The following is a 17,428-nucleotide window of genomic DNA, read 5'->3' on the forward strand; positions in this document are numbered from 1 at the left end:
TTGATTTCTGTATCTGGTAGATTTCCTGCCTTCATTTCATTTAGTTCTTTCTGGATATTTTTTCTGTTTTCTCATTTGGGACATGTTTATTTTTCTCCTCATTTTGGCTGCTTCTCTGTGTTTATTTCTATGTGTTTCCCAGTCTTGACACTATAGTCTTATGTAGTAGGTGTCCTGTGGTGCCCAGTGACATAGTCCTTCTGGTCACCTTAGCCAAGCACTCCACGAATGTTCCTTGTGTGGGTTATGTGTGACCTTCTGTTGTAGTTGAGCCTTGATTGCTGTTAGTGGGATTGACCCTTAGGTTGACTGGCTGTGAGGACTAGCCACCACCACAGAATACGATTTGCCGTGCAGTGGCTAACCCCATGGAACATGTTTCACCCTAGCAGGGTTTAGTACTTGCTGATACCTCCCTTTTGGGTGTGCCACTTGTTGAATAAATTAGGTGGTGGTCTGTTGTGGTCTGAAGCTTGCCACCAGATGTGTTCTGGGGCCTCTTAGGATGGTCTCTGGTGCAGGTTAGTGTCAGATGCTTCCTGTGACTGTCCTGGGGCTACCTGTTAGGCATTATAAAGCGATCACAGTTAGTAGCTGCCTGTACTGGGCCTGGACGCATATGGGAGGGACCACACTGGGAACCAAGGCTAGCTAACACCAGTATCAGGCCTGGGGCAGACCAGCGAAAGGTTCAAGGCACCTTGAAACAAGCCTCAGCCTCTCAGCTGCCTCTAAGGCTCAGCTGCTGACTTGCGGAATATGAGTTGGGTTAGCCCAGTCACAAGGAGTCATTGGGGTGGAGCTGGTGGAGTTCACCCGACTAATGCAGAATCAAGTTTTGTAACCAAAACACATGTTCGGCTGCCTGCCATAACGAAAGCCAAACTTGTGAGACAGGTGCTGGTGCAAAAGGAAAGATGTTTATTCAGGTACCGTGACTTGGAAGAACAGTGGACTCCTGTCTCAAAGACCATTCCCCTTCCTGTTCAAGCCTGTGGTTCTTACAGGGATAGGGAGAGGATGGATTTTTTTTCTATTCAGTTATCTTGCTAGCTTTTGGCATGCTCAGGCCCTGTCCATTCATCTTTCTTGCGTTTGTGGCAGGCCCTATCCATTCATCTTTCTAGGTTTTGGTGTGCTTAGTGTAAGAACCTCTCCCTGGACCATCTTGGCCAGTGTGGAAGACTCCCCAGCACTCCCGGACTGTCTATGGTATCAGGATCAGTGGGGAGGGTGGGGGCCACAGGACCTGCTATCAGGAAGCCCTCAGGCCATCACCTGGAGCTGGATATGGCACTCTGAACATCTTGAGGAGCCCATTGGGGCACCCCTTGATCCTGGTGTGCCTGCATCCTCTGTGCAGACCCTATGCGGCCTGCCCCTCTGAAGTGGCAAGCCTGGCCCATTCTCACCCTGTCACTAGCTGCCTGCTCTCCAATTGACTGTCTATAGCAGCGGTTCTCAACCTGTGGGTCGCGACCCCTTTGGGGGTCGAACGACCCTTTCACAGGGGTCGCCTAAGACCATCGGAAAACACATATATAATTACATATTGTTTTTGTGATTAATCACTATGCTTTAATTATGTTCAATTTGTAACAATGAAATTGGGGGTCACTACAACATGAGGAACTGTATTAAAGGGTCGCAGCATTAGGAAGGTTGAGAACCACTGGTCTATAGTAACAATTTGGGTGCGTCAGGGAGGCTCAACACAGGAGCAACGGCGGTGTCCCTCCAGCCCCCACCCTGAATCCATACAATTCAGCCTCTCCCTGCTTGTCTCTGGCAACCCCAAGCTTCACAAGAATTTCTCAAGAGTTTTAAAGGAAAGACTGCCAAGCAGGGTCAGGCTAATTGCCCCCAAAACAGCCTTGAGCTATGGTGAGTTGGATGGGGCAGGGTCTCAGTGAGTCATCAGGGTAGAGCTAGCAGAGTTCATTAAGCCAATGCTTGTTCAGATTTGCCCAGGGAGGGAGGGCTCAACACAGGAGTTATGGCCCCTGTGGGCCATGTGGGAGGAGGGTTCAACACAGGGACAATCACAGAAGTCCCTCCACCCCTTACATGGAAGCCACCCAACTCAGTCCCTCCCTGTATGTCTCTGATGCCCACCAAGCCACTCTCCCTCTGCCAGTGCTCAAGGTGAGTGCCTGCAAGTGAAAGTTTGTGTGTTAGCCCCTTAAGAGAACACCTGGGTTTCCAGCAGCCTTTCATCTCACTGGCAAAGATGGAGGAATTCCTGCTGATTTCCACAGATGAGTCCAGATGTCATATGGTCTCTTCCTCCTGGCTCTGGTGTTTTGGGCTGGGGAGCCCAGCAGGTTGCTGAGACTCCTTGCTCCTCAAGGGGAACCTCTGCAGCTGAGATATATCTTTGGACTCTTAACCACTGCACTTGAGTGTGTGGCCAGCCTGTTTTGTGTCTACCATTCCTACCAGTCTTGACACAGCTTCTTTTTTATTTTTTTTATTTTTTATTTTTTTTTAATATATTTTATTGATTTTTTACAGAGAGGAAGGGAGAGAGATAGAGAGTTAGAAACATCGATGAGAGAGAAACATCGATCAGCTGCCTCCTGCACATCTCCCACCGGGGATATGCCCGCAACCCAGGTACATGCCCTTGACCGGAATCGAACCTGGGACCCTTCAGTGCACAGGCCGACGCTCTATCCACTGAGCCAAACCGGTTTCGGCCACAGCTTCTTTTTTAAAGATATATATTTTTTATTGATTTTTTATAGAGAGGAAGGGAGAGGGATAGAGAGTTAAAAACATCGATGAGAGAGAAACATCATGAGAGAGAAATATCGATCAGCTGCCTCCTGCACACCCCCTACTGAGGATGTGCCCACAACCAAGGTACATGCCCTTGACTGGAATCAAACCTGGGACCCTTCAATCCACAGGCCGACACTCTATCCACTGAGCCAAACCGGTTAGGGCAACACAGCTTCTTCTTTATATCCTCTAGTTATAGGACTTCTGTTCAGCTAGTCTTAAAATGATTATCCAAGTTGGTTGTTCTATAATTTGGTTGTAATTTTGGTGTGTTCATGGAAGGAGGTGAATACAGCATTCAACTACTCCACCATCTTGACTGGAACCCCTCCTGAAAGATTTTCTAACATTTTTTGTAATGAAGATCTGCTGGTAATTAATTCTAAGTTTTTGTCTGAAAAAGTCTTTATTGTTGAAAGATATTTTCACTGAATATGAAATTCTGGGTTGCTTAGTTTTTCTTTCAGTATTTAGAGATATCACTCCATTATTTCTGAAGTGATAGCATGACAAGAAAGAAGTCTTCTGTTATTCTCATCGTTATTCTTCTGTGTGTGATGTATTTCCACATTTCCCCTTCCCTTCTGCTACAAAGTTTTCTGTTTGTTTTTTAGCAATTTGGAGATAGCATGTCCAAGCTTTTTGTTTATTTGCTTTTTAAAATTTATATGCTTGGTGTTCTCTGAATGTCTTGGTTGTACTTTAGTGTCATTAATTAATTTTGAAGAATTCTTGGACATTATTCTATTTTTTTAATTCTATTTTTTCCCTTCTGGGATTCTAATTGCAAATATAAGAGACTATTTGATATTGTCCCACAGCTTTTAGGTATTCTATTCTGTCTTATTCACTCATTGTTTCCTCTTTGTGTTTTAGTTTGAGTGATTTCTGTTGACCTGTATTGAAACTCATTGTTTCTTTCCTCAGCTGTGCTGGTTCTAATGATGAGACTGTAGGAGGCATTCTTCATCTCTGCTACATACTTTTCATTTCTAGCATCCCATTTGACTCTTGTTAGTTTACAACACTCTGATGAAAATTTTCATCTGTTCATGTTTCTTGTTCACCTTTTTCACTCAAATCTTTAATATGTTAATCATAGTTATCTTAACTTTTCTGTCTGATAATTCCAATATTTGGGTCACGTCTGAGTCTGGTTCTCTTGATTACTCTCTTTTTTAAAAATATATTTTTATTGATTTCAGAGAGGAAGGGAAAGGGAGAAAGAGATAGAAACATCAATGATGAGAGAGAATCTTGATCAGCTGCCCCCCGTGCCCCCCACTGGGGATTGAGCCCACAACCCAGGCATGTGCCATTAACCATAATTGAACCTGGGACCCTTCAGTCCACAGGCCGAGGCTCTGTCCATTGAACCAAACCAGCGATTACTTTGTTTCTTGATAGTTTGTTGTTTTTTTCTTGCTTCTCTGTGTGTTTCATAATTTTTGGTAGAAAGTTGGACCTCTTACTTAGAGCTGTATATATTGATAAATAGTATTTTCCTGGAATTGGGCATACCCTGTTTTTACAGACCTTTAATGTGGGGATTGGGTCAATCTAGTAAGGAATGGTTACCTTCAGTGCATAACAGAATTCAAAATTTTCTAATGTTACTTTGTGTTCACGGTAGGATAGGGTGGCCAGAGGGTTTTACTCCATACTTCTGTTGTATCTCAGCTTTAGGCTTGAGTCTGCATATCAGGGAGTTTTCATCTGTTACTCTTGCCCCTGCCACAGTAGTACGTTGTTGTTATTTGATACTTGGTAATCGCTAATACGGTGCAGGGTTGAGCATGGGCTATGGAGGTTGGAGAGCATACTCTTGTGCCAGTTCAGTCTTAGTCTTAGGCAAGTACTGTGCCCCTGAGTCTCAGTGTTGGGGCCTTCTTGATGATCCTGCCCCTCCCTAGTGGTAGAAGCCCTCTAACAATCAAGGCCCAGGATATTTTTTGCTGCTATCTAGGAGTGAAGGATTTTCTTCTCTTTTTATTTCCTCGCAACACTGGGTACTCTTAGAGTGACAGGGTTTTCTGCCTTGTCTCCAGTGGTTGAGGCTTTTGTTGATAGAGCAAATGGGGAGGAGGATCTGGGTGAGGTTTGAGTATTTCCCATAGTGCTGTCCCTTCCCTCCTGAGGCCTCCAGCTAGAGAGGGAGCCTTTTTCTACTCTTGCACCTCCCGTAAGTCCTTCTTGTGAACCTCTGGTGAGATCTGTGGCCTGCAAGTGCGTAAAAACCCCTCTTGAGTTCGTGGCTCCCAGGGGTTCTGTGTTTTCATGCTAGCCCCAATTAGGCAGTTCATTACATTCTTAATTAATGACTTCTCTTCACCGGCTTGTATGAAGCCTGGCACCTGCCCCAGAAAGCAATGTTTGCATCCTGTCTTTCCTTAGAGGAGCTGTCTTTCCTTATATTTCAGGCCATTTGGCTGCCGTGTGACTTTAATTCTCTGAGGGTTCTAGAAAGGTTAATATTTTGAAGTTTATTCAGCTTTCATTCGTTTTACAAGCAAGGGCAACAACACTCTTTCCAGCTTCTACATCTTTGAGAATGTTTTTATTTACTGACTTTTCAAGGCCCAAGATTTGAGTTTTGCTGCTTCATTTGGGTGCAATTAAATTTTGATTCTCAAATGAACTAGCATTAAAAGCATGGCTAATGTCCTTGCAGAAACTTGGGGACTGTGGCAGCCGTGGAGCCAGTGTAGTGCCACGTGTGGGGATGGTGTCAGAGAGCGTCGCCGCCTGTGCCTGACTTCCTTCCCCTCCAGACCTGGCTGCCCTGGAATGTCCTCGGAGACCTCCCGGTGTTCCCTGGAGGAGTGTGCTGGTAGGTATTCTTCTTCCTTTAGGGGTCTCTCCCAGAGAGATTGTTGAGCCAACGCCTGCCTGAAAATGACCAGTCTGAGTTCAGGAGTGACTCATAAAATTCTGTTATTTCTGTTGACTGTACTAACCCTGTACTCATTAGTGTGTCATTGACTGAGAATAGCTCGTAGTGAGATGACAGGGCACTTAACACTGCAGAAGATAGGAAAATGACAAATAAATTTATCTAAATTAAAGGTTCAGACATATGAAATTATTTTTTAAAATATAAAAATGGGAGAGGTGATCATTTTCCCCCAAGATTTTTTGTTTTTACTTTTGTTTTATTTCTCCCTCCTTTACTTCTCCTCACCAAAATTGTGGAGAAACATTAAAATTTTATTCTTCCCATCATCCCAGAGAAGCTGCAAGGGACTGTACAGTCCAATGTTTGTCGAAATGGGGAAGACTTATCCCCTGATGGCCCTATATTTATACTTGCCAGCCCTATCCAGGAGGAGAAGGTGGGGAGAGTTCTTCTTGCCATCACCAAGAGATTGGCCTTCTCTTCACCCTCTAAGCATCTTGAAGGCTCAATAAGAATTTGATGCGAATTGACTCTAGATGTGATGCTCACATGGCTCAATTAGTTTGCTTTAGTCTATGGAGTGGAATCCAATTCATTTGCCACAGGTTGCAGTAATAAAGAGCCCTTGTTCTTCCTATACACCATTCCACCTTCTGATATATAACCAGTTGCCCATTAAGTTGGCCAGCCTTTGCTCTGGTCCTGACTCTTAGATAAAATCCTCCTGTCAAGTCCTGACTTTTCCCACTTTCCAACTCCAGGTGAGAAAACCATTCCTACTTCCTTGTCCCTTCTCATCTTGAGAAGTTAGCTGTTTTTCTGTGCTTGGATCTCAGGGTATCTTTTAGCCAAAACTACAGGCACCTGGCAGCACTTTGGTCAGTGCCCAGGTCTGTGACCTTAGAAAATCGTTCTTGCTATCTTGTTTTTCCAGCCAGTGCTACAGTCCTTCTTCCCTTTATTCCAGTATCCTAAAGATGTTCTCACCTCTGTATTTTTTATATTACAGCTTCAGACCCAGGCTCTTTCCTAGCCCTGAGCTTGCCTCTCTTTTTTCATAAGCCTTGGGCCACACCCTGAGTCTGTCCTTTCTCCAGTTACCTCTCATACTGTTTTCTAAGGCTTTCTTCTCTGTCTACTCTTTTCTTTATAAGTTTCCTCCACTTTCCACAGTTTTTTCCTTCTGTATAACTTTCTTCAGATACATTTATTCCTTTGAATTCTGAAATGTCAGGTTGTGTTAACATATTCCATCTAGAGTTCATAATTCTCAAGTGAATTTAAAGTTAATTGCCACTGGCTTTAACTGCACCTTGATATTATTGGAGTGACCATTTACTGACCATCTGCTATGTGCCAGCACTTTAAATACATCATCTCTAGAACAAAATAGATCCAGAGACATAGAAGCATGGAACAGTCTAATCTCAGAGGGAAGGGGGGGAGGGGGAGTGCAAGGGAAGAAGTTAACCAAAGAACTTATATGCATATATGCATAACCCATGGATGGACACAAGAAAATAGTGTGTGTGGTGAAGGCCTGGGGAAGGGGATCAGGTGTGGGCTAGAAGGTGTCAATGGGGGAAAAAGGGGGCATCTGTAATACTTTCAGCAACAGTAATAACAACATCAAATACATCATCTCACTTAAAGCTCTCACCTCTACAAGGGAAGGATTATTATACTGGGCTCAGATCTTGAGAGCGTGCTGCCTACCCAGCATTTTCCTAAGTGCCTTGCACACATGAAGTAAGTACATCGTTATCTTCACATACAGATGAGGACTTTGTGGCATAGAGAGGGTGAGTGACTTGCCCAAGACCATACAGCTGGAAATCAGGGGACTAGATCTGACTCCATAGTAAGCTACCTTTCTTGAATACTTTGCCTTTATATACAGGCCAATGTAGCTTTCTAGAAACAACCTGAAATTAGCAATCATTTTTTAAAATATATTTTATTGTTTTTTTTACAGAGAGGAAGGGAGAGGGATAGAGAGTTAGAAACATTGAGGAGAGAGAGACATCGACCAGCTGCCTCCTGTACATGCCCCACTGGGGATGTGCCCGCAACCAAGGTACATGCCCTTGACTGGAATCGAACCTGGGACCCTTCAGTCTGCAGGCCGATGCTCTATCCACTGAGCCAAACCAGTTAGGGCTAGCAATCATTTTTGAGGATATGTGATGTTATTTCATGTTCTGGCATCTAAACTCTTTAATGAGTGGGAATTAGAAATCTGTACATTATAAATTAGCAAAAAGGGTAAGTGCTACAGGCATCCCTACTTCTTCTATAGAGGTCCTCAGAAAAATGCTTATGTGGATAAATATGATAATTTCTTTCAAGTGTTCTCTGTCTCCTAATCAACCTACCTTCCACTCCTTGGAAATATAGAGGTCTGTTTGCGGGCTACTTAGCATCAGGAAATCTACATTTCAGGTGAAAGAGGAAAGATTAGATGAGGCCGAGATCGACGAGGGTGGCAGCTTTTGGGCTTTTCACCTGCTGTGGCTTTGAAGGGATCCAGCCATGTCACAGATAACAGCTAAGTGAAGAGCCCTCACTTAGCTGCTATCCCTGAGCTCAGCAGCCACTGAAGATGAAAGAAGTGATAAGTCAGGAAACAAGTCTTTCATTATTCAACTATTTTCACTTGGTTGAGGATTGAGAGTTTTGTTTGGCTTTGAAAGGATGTTTTCATGCCAAGGTCTGAGTCTAGTTCTTTGTTAATTTGGTCCATCTTGTTCAACACAAGAGGAGGAGGATCCAATTGCCATTGCACCCACATTCCGTAGGTGCATATTGGTCATTTTGCTATTACCTTTTAAATAATGAATTGATTAATCATTCATTTATTGAGTACCAGTTATGTGCAAGTTACCGTGACTGGGGTTGATAATATATAGAGAAGACATACCCTGTCTGGAAGGGGCTTATGATAGGTTGCTCAGCAGATACTTAAACAGGCATAATATGCAGTACAATATAGAGCCTGCACTGATAAAGGTATCCACAGCTTGCTATGGAAGCTCTCAGAGATGATAGCCCATGCTGGGAACACCTCTGTTCTCGGAGGAGGTGATATTTGAGCTGAAGTTGGAGAGCTGAGGAGGTGCTACTGAGGTGAACTTGGTGAGAAGGGAACTTTTAGCAAAGGGAGGAATCAAGCATGGAAGAAGATGGTCCGGTGAAGTGGCTAGAGGACAGTGTGCCAGGAGGGAGTGGTAAAAACAAGGCTGGACAAGCTGGCAGGAGCCAGATCCTGAGGGGCCTTAACGATTTGGACATGTGTTTTGGAGGGATCTCTTTGCTGTAGTGCAGAGTACAAATTGGGGTGGGGGGGAGTGGCAGCAGCAAGGTCTGTTAAGAGTTTCCCAGTGACCCAGGTGGAAAATGAAGCCCAGTGTGGGTTGCAGAGGAGGGAGGGATTCACAGACTCTGGAAGTGGCAAATGACAGAGAGGGAAGCATCAGGATGAAACCCAGGATTCTAGGACTGGCCAGTGCACAGACAGTGCTGCCATTCCCTTGATATCAGGTATATTGCAGGAGGCATAGGTTCTGGGGAAAGATGGCGAGTTCAGCCATTAGGTTATTAATGACCGCAACAGAAGCCCTTTAAACCAGCAGTCACCAGCCGGTGGTCTGCAGACCACTGGTGGTCCGTGAGGTCCAAAAGGTTGGTGAGTGCTGCTTTAAACCACTGGAATCCCCAGGAGCCAGAGGTGAGGATGTGGAAGTAGTAAGTCAGCAAAGGTGGACTCCTCTTTCTGTAAGTTTAGCAGGGAAGACAAGGAACAGGCTGTGGCTGTGGCAGTAGTGAGAGGATTCCAGAGATGTCTTTTCCGAGTGAGAAGAGCTTGAGCATGTTTCTGTGGCACTGCATGGAGGAGATGCGGGAGATAATTGGTACCGAGGGGCAAGCCCCCTGGAGAAGGGCAGCCTAGAGAGCACTTGGTGTACTTGCCTTTATAGGAGGACACTTCTAATTCTGTAGAGAAAGAGGTAAATAGAGGTGCAGTTGCTGGTAAGTTTGTGGCAGGGAGAGTATAGCAGAAGCAGCTTGGGTGCTCTCTAGGCCACCCTTGCCTGGTAGCTTCTATTTTTTGTGTGACCTAGCAGACTGCCGAGGAAGAGGATTGGGTAGGGGGGTTGAGAACGTGTTGAAGCTTTGAAGCAGTATCGTAGATGTTGGAAGAGAGAGTTGCTTAGGAATCCATGGAAGGATTTGGGTACTGTCAGCAAGTGGAGGCACTGGCTTGCTGAGTGAGTTATTTTCTTCACCAGGGCCTGGCTGCAGCAGCTGGAATTCACATGTCTGAGTTTATCTAGGAATGGACTTTTGTTGTAGAGCAGGAAAAGGGGTATAACTCAATATTAGAGGTCAGAGAGTTGAGTTGTAGGGAGAGAAGAGAGGCCAGGATGTGGCTGGCAGATTGGGAGAAAATGGAGGGGTTGCAGAATCAGAAATTGCAGTGAGCTTGAACAGCCAATGTAGTGACAGTGAGTGAGAGGGAAACACAGCCAGAAAGCGGGCTATGAAATGGAAGCCTTCAGAAGAGGAGCCACGGCAGGCAGTGGGCAGGTGTGATATGTTGGGTGGACACCGAAGTCACCTAGACGGTCCTAGCTTTGGGATGGTGAAGAAGACGGGGACCCAGGTCCTAGCGACTGATGGCTGCCATGAGGTTGGGAGTTTACAGTATTTAGGGAGGAGTAGGGGAGTCATCTAAGTGGATGGCTTCTAATAAAAAGAGTAGAAGTTTTGTATGGAGGTGAACGAATTGGTTGAAAGTGGCAATTGGAAAGGAGAGGGAGGACACACCTGTTGCTGGCCCTATTTGCTTATAAAGTTGGTGTCCAGCTTCCCCTCAAGAGTGTGGAGGAGAAGCTGTGCCCTGCAGTCATCCAGGCCTCAGGTAAGGCCAGGAGGTGAAGGGAGTGTCTGGTGGAAAGATTCTGGATGTTGACGAGCTTGGTTGTCAGGTGTCCCAGAGGGACCATAGGAAGGAGAAGAGAGCAGTGGGAGGACAGGTCCAGGGCTGGTGACAATAAGACTGAGAAAAAAGATCAGACAAGTGACTGGAAGGACTTGAATGGTGGACAGTGACCAAGGAGGAAAGAGAGGTGAGGTCTGGTGGCATTAGTTGGTCTCAGGTTCCCAGATATCTCAGTGGCAGTTCAGGCTGCAGCTTCAGATGGCGTCTGAGTATTGGTGAAACATTTTGGTGACTGTGGGGCAAACCAGTTTGAGAGAGCAGGGAAGAAGAAGAAAAAATCCAATGCCACATGGAAGTATGGAATGGGAGTGGAGAGCTGAAAATGGCCAAGTGAGAATGAGGAGGCTTAACACTTAGGAAAGTCAGTTCCTGGATATTAGAAAGGAAAACTGAGTGACATCGTCAAAAGTCTTATTTTCACGTATGAATTTCTCTTACAATCTACTTAAATTATTTTGCATTTTGAGTTTTATACTTGTAAGAATTTCCTGATGTACACCTATCTCAAAGGTACACTTAACTATTGCTGTCCCATGTACCTTAAATGAAAACTTTCATTTTACCTTAAAACTTTCCTCATGCCGCTTCTGTGTAGAAAATTGGAGGCAATTGTCAGCAGGAGCTGTGAGCCCAAGTCACCTTTATTGTGGCTTATCTGGTCACCTCACTTCTATGGGTCTCCGTTTTTTAGTTTGGTTTAAGCTGCCAGCAGAAATACATAGTCAAGACAAATTCTAGTCCTTGATTAGTTCACTTTGTCTTTAACTTCCACATAATTAGAGCAAGCCACTCAGAGATCTTAAAACAATGCAGAGAAAACAATTCTCAAGAACACATTTGTTTTTCCTTTTTTTTTTTTTTTTTTTTTTTTGTAGTTTTCCAGCCATCTAGTCCATCTCCTCTTCAGCCCCAGGGTCCAGTGAAGTCCAACAACATTGTGACGATCACCGGGATATCCCTGTGCTTGTTCATCATCGTTGCCACCGTCCTCATCACGCTGTGGAGGAAGTTTGGCCGTCCCCCGAAGTGTGGCACCCCCGCCCGACACAACTCCATCCACTCCCCAAGCTTCCGGAAGAACTCCGACGAGGAGAACATCTGTGAGCTGAGCGAGCAGCGTGGGAGCTTCTCGGATGCAGGTGACGGGCCCTCGGGGAGCCCGGGGGACATGGGCATCCCCCTGACCTACAGGCAGAGTGTGCCAGTGACTCCTGAGGACGAGGCCTCTGGCAGTGAGAGCTTCCAATCCAACGCCCAGAAGATAATCCCCCCTCTATTTAGCTACCGGCTTGCCCAGCAGCAGTTGAAGGAGATGAAGAAGAAAGGCCTGACCGAGACCACCAAAGTGTACCACGTGTCTCAGAGCCCCCTGACAGACACCGCCATTGATGCTGCCACGCTGCCCTCAGACCTGCCCTTAGACCCAGACAGCCCAGAGGACGCTGCAGCAAACAAGTTCCGGATCAAATCCCCCTTTCTGGAGCAGCCTGCAGTGGGCGCCGGGGAGAGGCCTCCCTCCAGGCTGGATGTGCCTGTCTCTCAGGCCAGTTGTGCTGTAAGCCCCAGCCAGACCCTAATCCGCAAGTCACAGATGAGGCACGTGGGCAGCCGAGGGGGGCTGTCGGAGAGAAGCCACCCCAGGAGTTTTCATTTCAGGAGGACGGCCAGTTTCCACGAAACCAAGCAGGCCCGGCCATTCAGGGAGAGGAGCATGTCCACGCTGACGCCCCGGCAGGCCCCGGCCTACAGTGCGAGGACGCGGCCCTGGGACCAGGCCGAAGGCAGATTTAGACCTCAGAGTCGAGGTGCTGCCCTGTTTCCTGAGAAACGGGACCATTTCCAAGGAGCAAGTGGAACCAGTGCTCCATTAAGCTCTCTCCCTAAATCCTGCACCTTCAGGCAGCCCGTGAGGAAACCAGACCTAGGGTTTCGCCAGGCAGGATTAGTGGCGGGAGGTGAGAGAGCAGAGCCTCCCAGAGCTCGGAGGGGCCCGTCCCCCAGTCAAAGGAGTGTCTCAAGGAAGCAGCCTTCACCCACTGCTCCCAAAGATAGCTACCACAGGGTGAGCCCTCTGAGCCCTCCTCAATGTAGAAAAGACAGGTGTCAGAGCTTCCCGGCTCACCCGGAGTTCGCCTTCTATGACAACACGTCATTCGGCCTCACTGAGGCCGAGCAGAGGATGCTAGACCTCCCCGGGTATTTTGGGTCAAACGAGGAGGATGAAACCACAAGTACACTCAGCATGGAGAAGCTGGTCATCTAGTCCAAGCTCAGCCTGAGACTTTACACACCGGTGTCCTTTGCCCAGCTCGTGTTATTCTGTGGATTGTTCCGTATAACTGTACAGTAGGACAGAATGTAGGCAGGAAGTAACGTCTGTGTGCAAGCATTGTAATTCATAAGAAAGAGGCTATTTATCCTGAATTTTTCCCTTTGTTATCCTATTTCTATTGGTTTATTACTAATAACTACAATAATAAAATTTGAACGAGTGAAATAGGGCTTGGTCTCTCATGTGGGTATGAAAGATGACAGAAGGTGATTTGTGAGTGGGAAATGCTGTGAACACTTCTTCGACGGTTTCCAACTTGAAACAAATTTGGGAGTCTCAGCTGTAAAAAGGGCTTGAACAAAGTGAACTTGCTAACCCAACTCTGACTTCTAATTTATTGTTATAAATACTTAAGAATGTGACACCTACAGGGGCATTATTGAACATGTTTTGCTAATTAAGTCAGTTCTGACTATTATGTGGTCGGCTATCTGGACATGGTAATACTGCGGGATATTCCAGAAGAACTTTCAGGCCAGAGTTGTGTGATAGCTTATGTGTTTTTTTTTTTTTTTATTCAACCAAGAGTTCTGGTGACTTGTCACAAAATTATGAGTTAATTCTGCTTTGGAGAAATAATATAAGAAGCCGATTGTTCAGGTACTGAATCAAATGAAGACCTATCCATACATCCATCATTGTTCTGAGCAAAAAGTAAACATTTTGGAAAGGGAGGTATTGTGTCCTGAAAGAGCATCAGCGGGAGCATGAGCCGTGGGTGCTGTCCACCACCCTGCCTGCATCAGCATGGCTGCCAAGACCCCAGGGGCTGTCTGAAACTGGATGTGTGTGTTTCTGAAGATAATGCTATCATATTAATCAGAAAGTATGTGAATTAATCTCAGGTATATGGAAAGTAGGTGGACTAGATTATGCTCTTACGGCTTGATCTTTTTTAATTGGAAGATAGAGTAAAGAGGAAAGTCTTTTAGAAATTTAGAATCACTTTATTTTCTGATTCAATCTGCCTGTCACATTTTACAGACGAGGAATTTGAGGCTTAAGGAGGGTAATTCACTCCTGCAGAGGTGGATGAACATGGACTCATTTTTACTCTAATTACTAAGCTCTGTGCTCTACCACCACGGCCTTGGCAAGTCTTCTCTCACAGTGGCAACTTCAGGAAAAAGCTGAAAAAGCTGGCCCTTTGGCAGGAGGAGGACAGAGAGATGCCTTTACTAGTTTTTCCCAAAGAAAGGAAGCTTTCTGCTGCTTGTTAGAACTGGTTTTGCAACTTGCTTTGTTTGGAGGTGAGGGCTACACAAAAGAACCTAAAGGTTGGGCTCCTTCAGTGGAAGTCTGCCATCAGGTACCATGTGGGCACTCTGCAGTAGGGTGTATTCTGCAAGAGCAATCTCAGCCCTTGAACCTAAAGCCTTATCTGCATACACTTGAGTAGCTGCACTTTCCTTATTGTTCCCCATGACCTCTCTGGCTGCCGCACCCACCCTGTCCATCAGCCCGTTTTCCTTCTTCCTCTTCGTGTTTATCAGGATGTCAGCCTGCTGGCGAGATGTTGGAGAGCATTGGAGAGCGTGGAATTAGATGGGACAAAAAAATCACAGATGCAAATACTGTATTTTTTAAAGTTTCTCTTCTGTTTGTTGTATTAGTGCTTCATTTGTGCCATTATTATTGAAAATTAAAGCATACTTCCTTTTGGCAATGCTTTAATAATAACTATCTACCTTTCAGGAACAGGAGGAGTAGATTATTCAGTGGTGTCTGACAGCTGGTATGTGCTGATACAGAAAAGAGGAAACCAAACTTTTTAATTTCCATTTTCTTTGTTTATCATACTAGAACGCTTTGTTCTCTTTCCAAGTTCACAGGCTTATTGCCATCCTGTGAGGACAAAGGGTACATACTCACTTATTTCAGACCTCAGTGAATACCTCTACAGTGTCAGACCAAAATATCCACAAGGAATGTGAAGAGTCAAGAAAAACACTATGAACAGAAGGATTTTCTGTTAAATTATGTTCTTCCACAGTATTTATTTGTCTAAGCTAATATCACAGTTGCCTAATACCAGCATATACCACATTCACCATCTATCTAGTCCAGTGTTCTGTGCCTCTTGCTAAGAGTCAGTCTCTATATTTCATAGTTAAGTTAATTTGGCCTCACCTCTGAGAAACAGAAAAGTAGATGCTTCAGCATTGTCTTTGGTGGATAAGTGCTAACCTTCATTAGAAATAATCTTATATTCTGCACCATGTGTCCCTAGGTCCTAACCCCAGTGGCTGCCAGTAGGTAGGAGCTCAATAAAGATCTATGGGACAAAAACGAGCTACTCAAAAGCCCTCAAACTATATTTGTGGTTGAACTAGAACAATTCTAATACTTTAAATATTAAACCATTGTGAATAGGATGTGTTCCTATGTGATATTGTGGAATTTTAGTTTCTAGAAGTCCCCCAGAATGAAAGCCTCACCTTTTGGGGATATTACCCTCATTGAAGAAGAAAGTATCTCTGGAGCCTATTGTAGTGTCTGTACACAGTAGTTGCTTAATAAGTATTGGATGTTTGAGAAAGTGGCATCCAAGTGAATGGTGTCCCCTACCTTTCTAGTGAGTCTCTTCCATTCACTCCACTACTCTGGAGTCTGCCCCACCTCTTTGGGGCAATTGCTCCCCAATTGTGACTTCTAACGTGGATTTGATAGTGCCCAGAGCATTCCGTATGCCAAGCCCTTGCCACCACTACCTGAATGCTAATCCAGCCCTTCCTATCAATTTTTTCTCCTCAAGCACTAGTATACTTCATCCTGACCCACAAAATATAAAACTGCTACTACTTTGATGATTTCTTATTTTATTCTAGATATGTAACTTGTAAAGCGACATTGTACAGTTTGTAGTCTGTGCAGTCTCTGAGTCATTTGTATATACTAATGACACTGTTTAAATATTATAGTATTATAGAAACATAGTATTATAATACTATAAATTTATACCATCTGAATATACACTCAGGTCATACCAGCTGAGTCATGATTTGGACAAAAATAAGTAGTTTGGCACAGTCAAAAGCATACAAGTTGAATCCTGACCCTTCTCTTTCTAGCTGTGTGATCTTAGGCAAGTCATTTAATCACATGAGCCTCCATTTTTCAGATGTAAAATGGGATAACCCCTGCTCCTATTATTGGTTTAGGGTGGGGACAAGCATACATAATTATTTCCTCTCCCCCATAGGACTCAGTTAAAATTATAGAAAAGGTACAAGATCAAAAAGTTTAGAAGACAAAAGGATAAGTGATTTCAATGAATTTCTTTAAAAAAATATTTTTATTGATTTCAGAGAGGAAGGGAGGGGGAGAGAGAGAGAGAAACATCAATGATGAGCCCTAGCTGGTTTGGCTCAGCGGATAGAATGTTGGCCTGCAGACTGAAGGGTCCCAGGTTCGATTCTGGTCAAAGGCACATGCCCAGGTTGCTGGCTCAATCCCCAGTGTGTGTGTGTGTGTGGGGGGGGGCGGTGCAGGAGGCAGCTGATCAATGATTCTCATCATTGATGTTTCTATCTCTCCCTTTCCCTTTCTCTCTGAAACCAATAAAACTATATTAAAAACAAAAAAGAAACATCAATGATGAAAATCATCAATCGGCTGCCTCCTGCACACCCCCTAGTGAGTATCGAGCCCACAACCCAGGCTTGTGCCCCTGACCGGAATCGAACCCAGGACCCTTCCATCCACAGGCTGACGCTCTATCCACTGAACCAATGAATTTCTGTAAGACAAAGTGCATGGGAGAACACCAAGTGGAAGAAATTATAGGTCAGGTTATGCTTGGAGGGTCAGAGAAGATGAGGGAGCCTCCCTATGTGGTAGAACCGTGCAGAGGTTGGGGATTCTAGGTTGCTAGAATGAAGAGAAGACAAAGACAGTGAAGATCTGTATATGGAATGGTCACCCTCCATCACTGCTCCTCAACTCTGGTGCCAAGAACTCCCTGCAACTATGTGTTCAACCAAACACAAAAGCAAAACTAACCAACCAACCAGGAAATGACCAGAGGGGACTTTTCTAAAAACAGTGAAGGATCTTTCTGAGGAAACTTGGGCAGTTGGAGCTGTCATTGGTATCCTAGTGCAAAGCCATCTGTACTCTGGCATTTGGAGGCCTTGCAGTGGTTCTCAACCTTCCTAATGCCGCGACCCTTTAATACAGTTCCTCATGTTGTGGTGACCCCCAACCATAAAATTATTTTCGTTGCTACTTCATAACTGTAATTTTGCTACTGTTACGAATTGTAATGTAAATATCTGATATGCTATATGTGTTTTCCGATGGTCTCGACCCACAGGTTGAGAACCGCTGCTAGAGCAATGATCAGATTTCCGACTGTTCACCCTAAATGGAAGCCTGCCAATCAGCCAGTTCCAATCATGGTTTAGAGTTCTAG

At 44.9% G+C, this 17,428-nt stretch overlaps 1 protein-coding gene across 5 annotated transcripts in view; it reads left to right on the forward strand.

The window, feature by feature from the left end:
* The window catches only part of THSD1 (thrombospondin type 1 domain containing 1), a 61,402-nt gene extending 48,223 nt beyond the window's left edge, over positions 1–13,179 (forward strand). For 4 of the 5 annotated variants that reach the window (XM_036298853.1, XM_036298851.1, XM_036298850.1 and 1 more), the window contains 2 exons: positions 5,456–5,614; positions 11,558–13,179. In XM_036298853.1, the coding sequence (XP_036154746.1) occupies positions 5,456–5,614; positions 11,558–12,945 (1,547 nt within the window). In that variant the 3' untranslated portion in view covers positions 12,946–13,179. The remainder of the gene's footprint in view (positions 1–5,455; positions 5,615–11,557) is intronic. The other variant, XM_036298852.1, reaches the window with a different exon arrangement.
* The last annotated feature ends 4,249 nt before the right edge of the window (positions 13,180–17,428 follow it).

This window comes from Myotis myotis, unplaced genomic scaffold (assembly GCF_014108235.1).
Source record: "Myotis myotis isolate mMyoMyo1 unplaced genomic scaffold, mMyoMyo1.p scaffold_m19_p_3, whole genome shotgun sequence".
Taxonomy (NCBI): Eukaryota; Metazoa; Chordata; class Mammalia; order Chiroptera; family Vespertilionidae; genus Myotis; species Myotis myotis.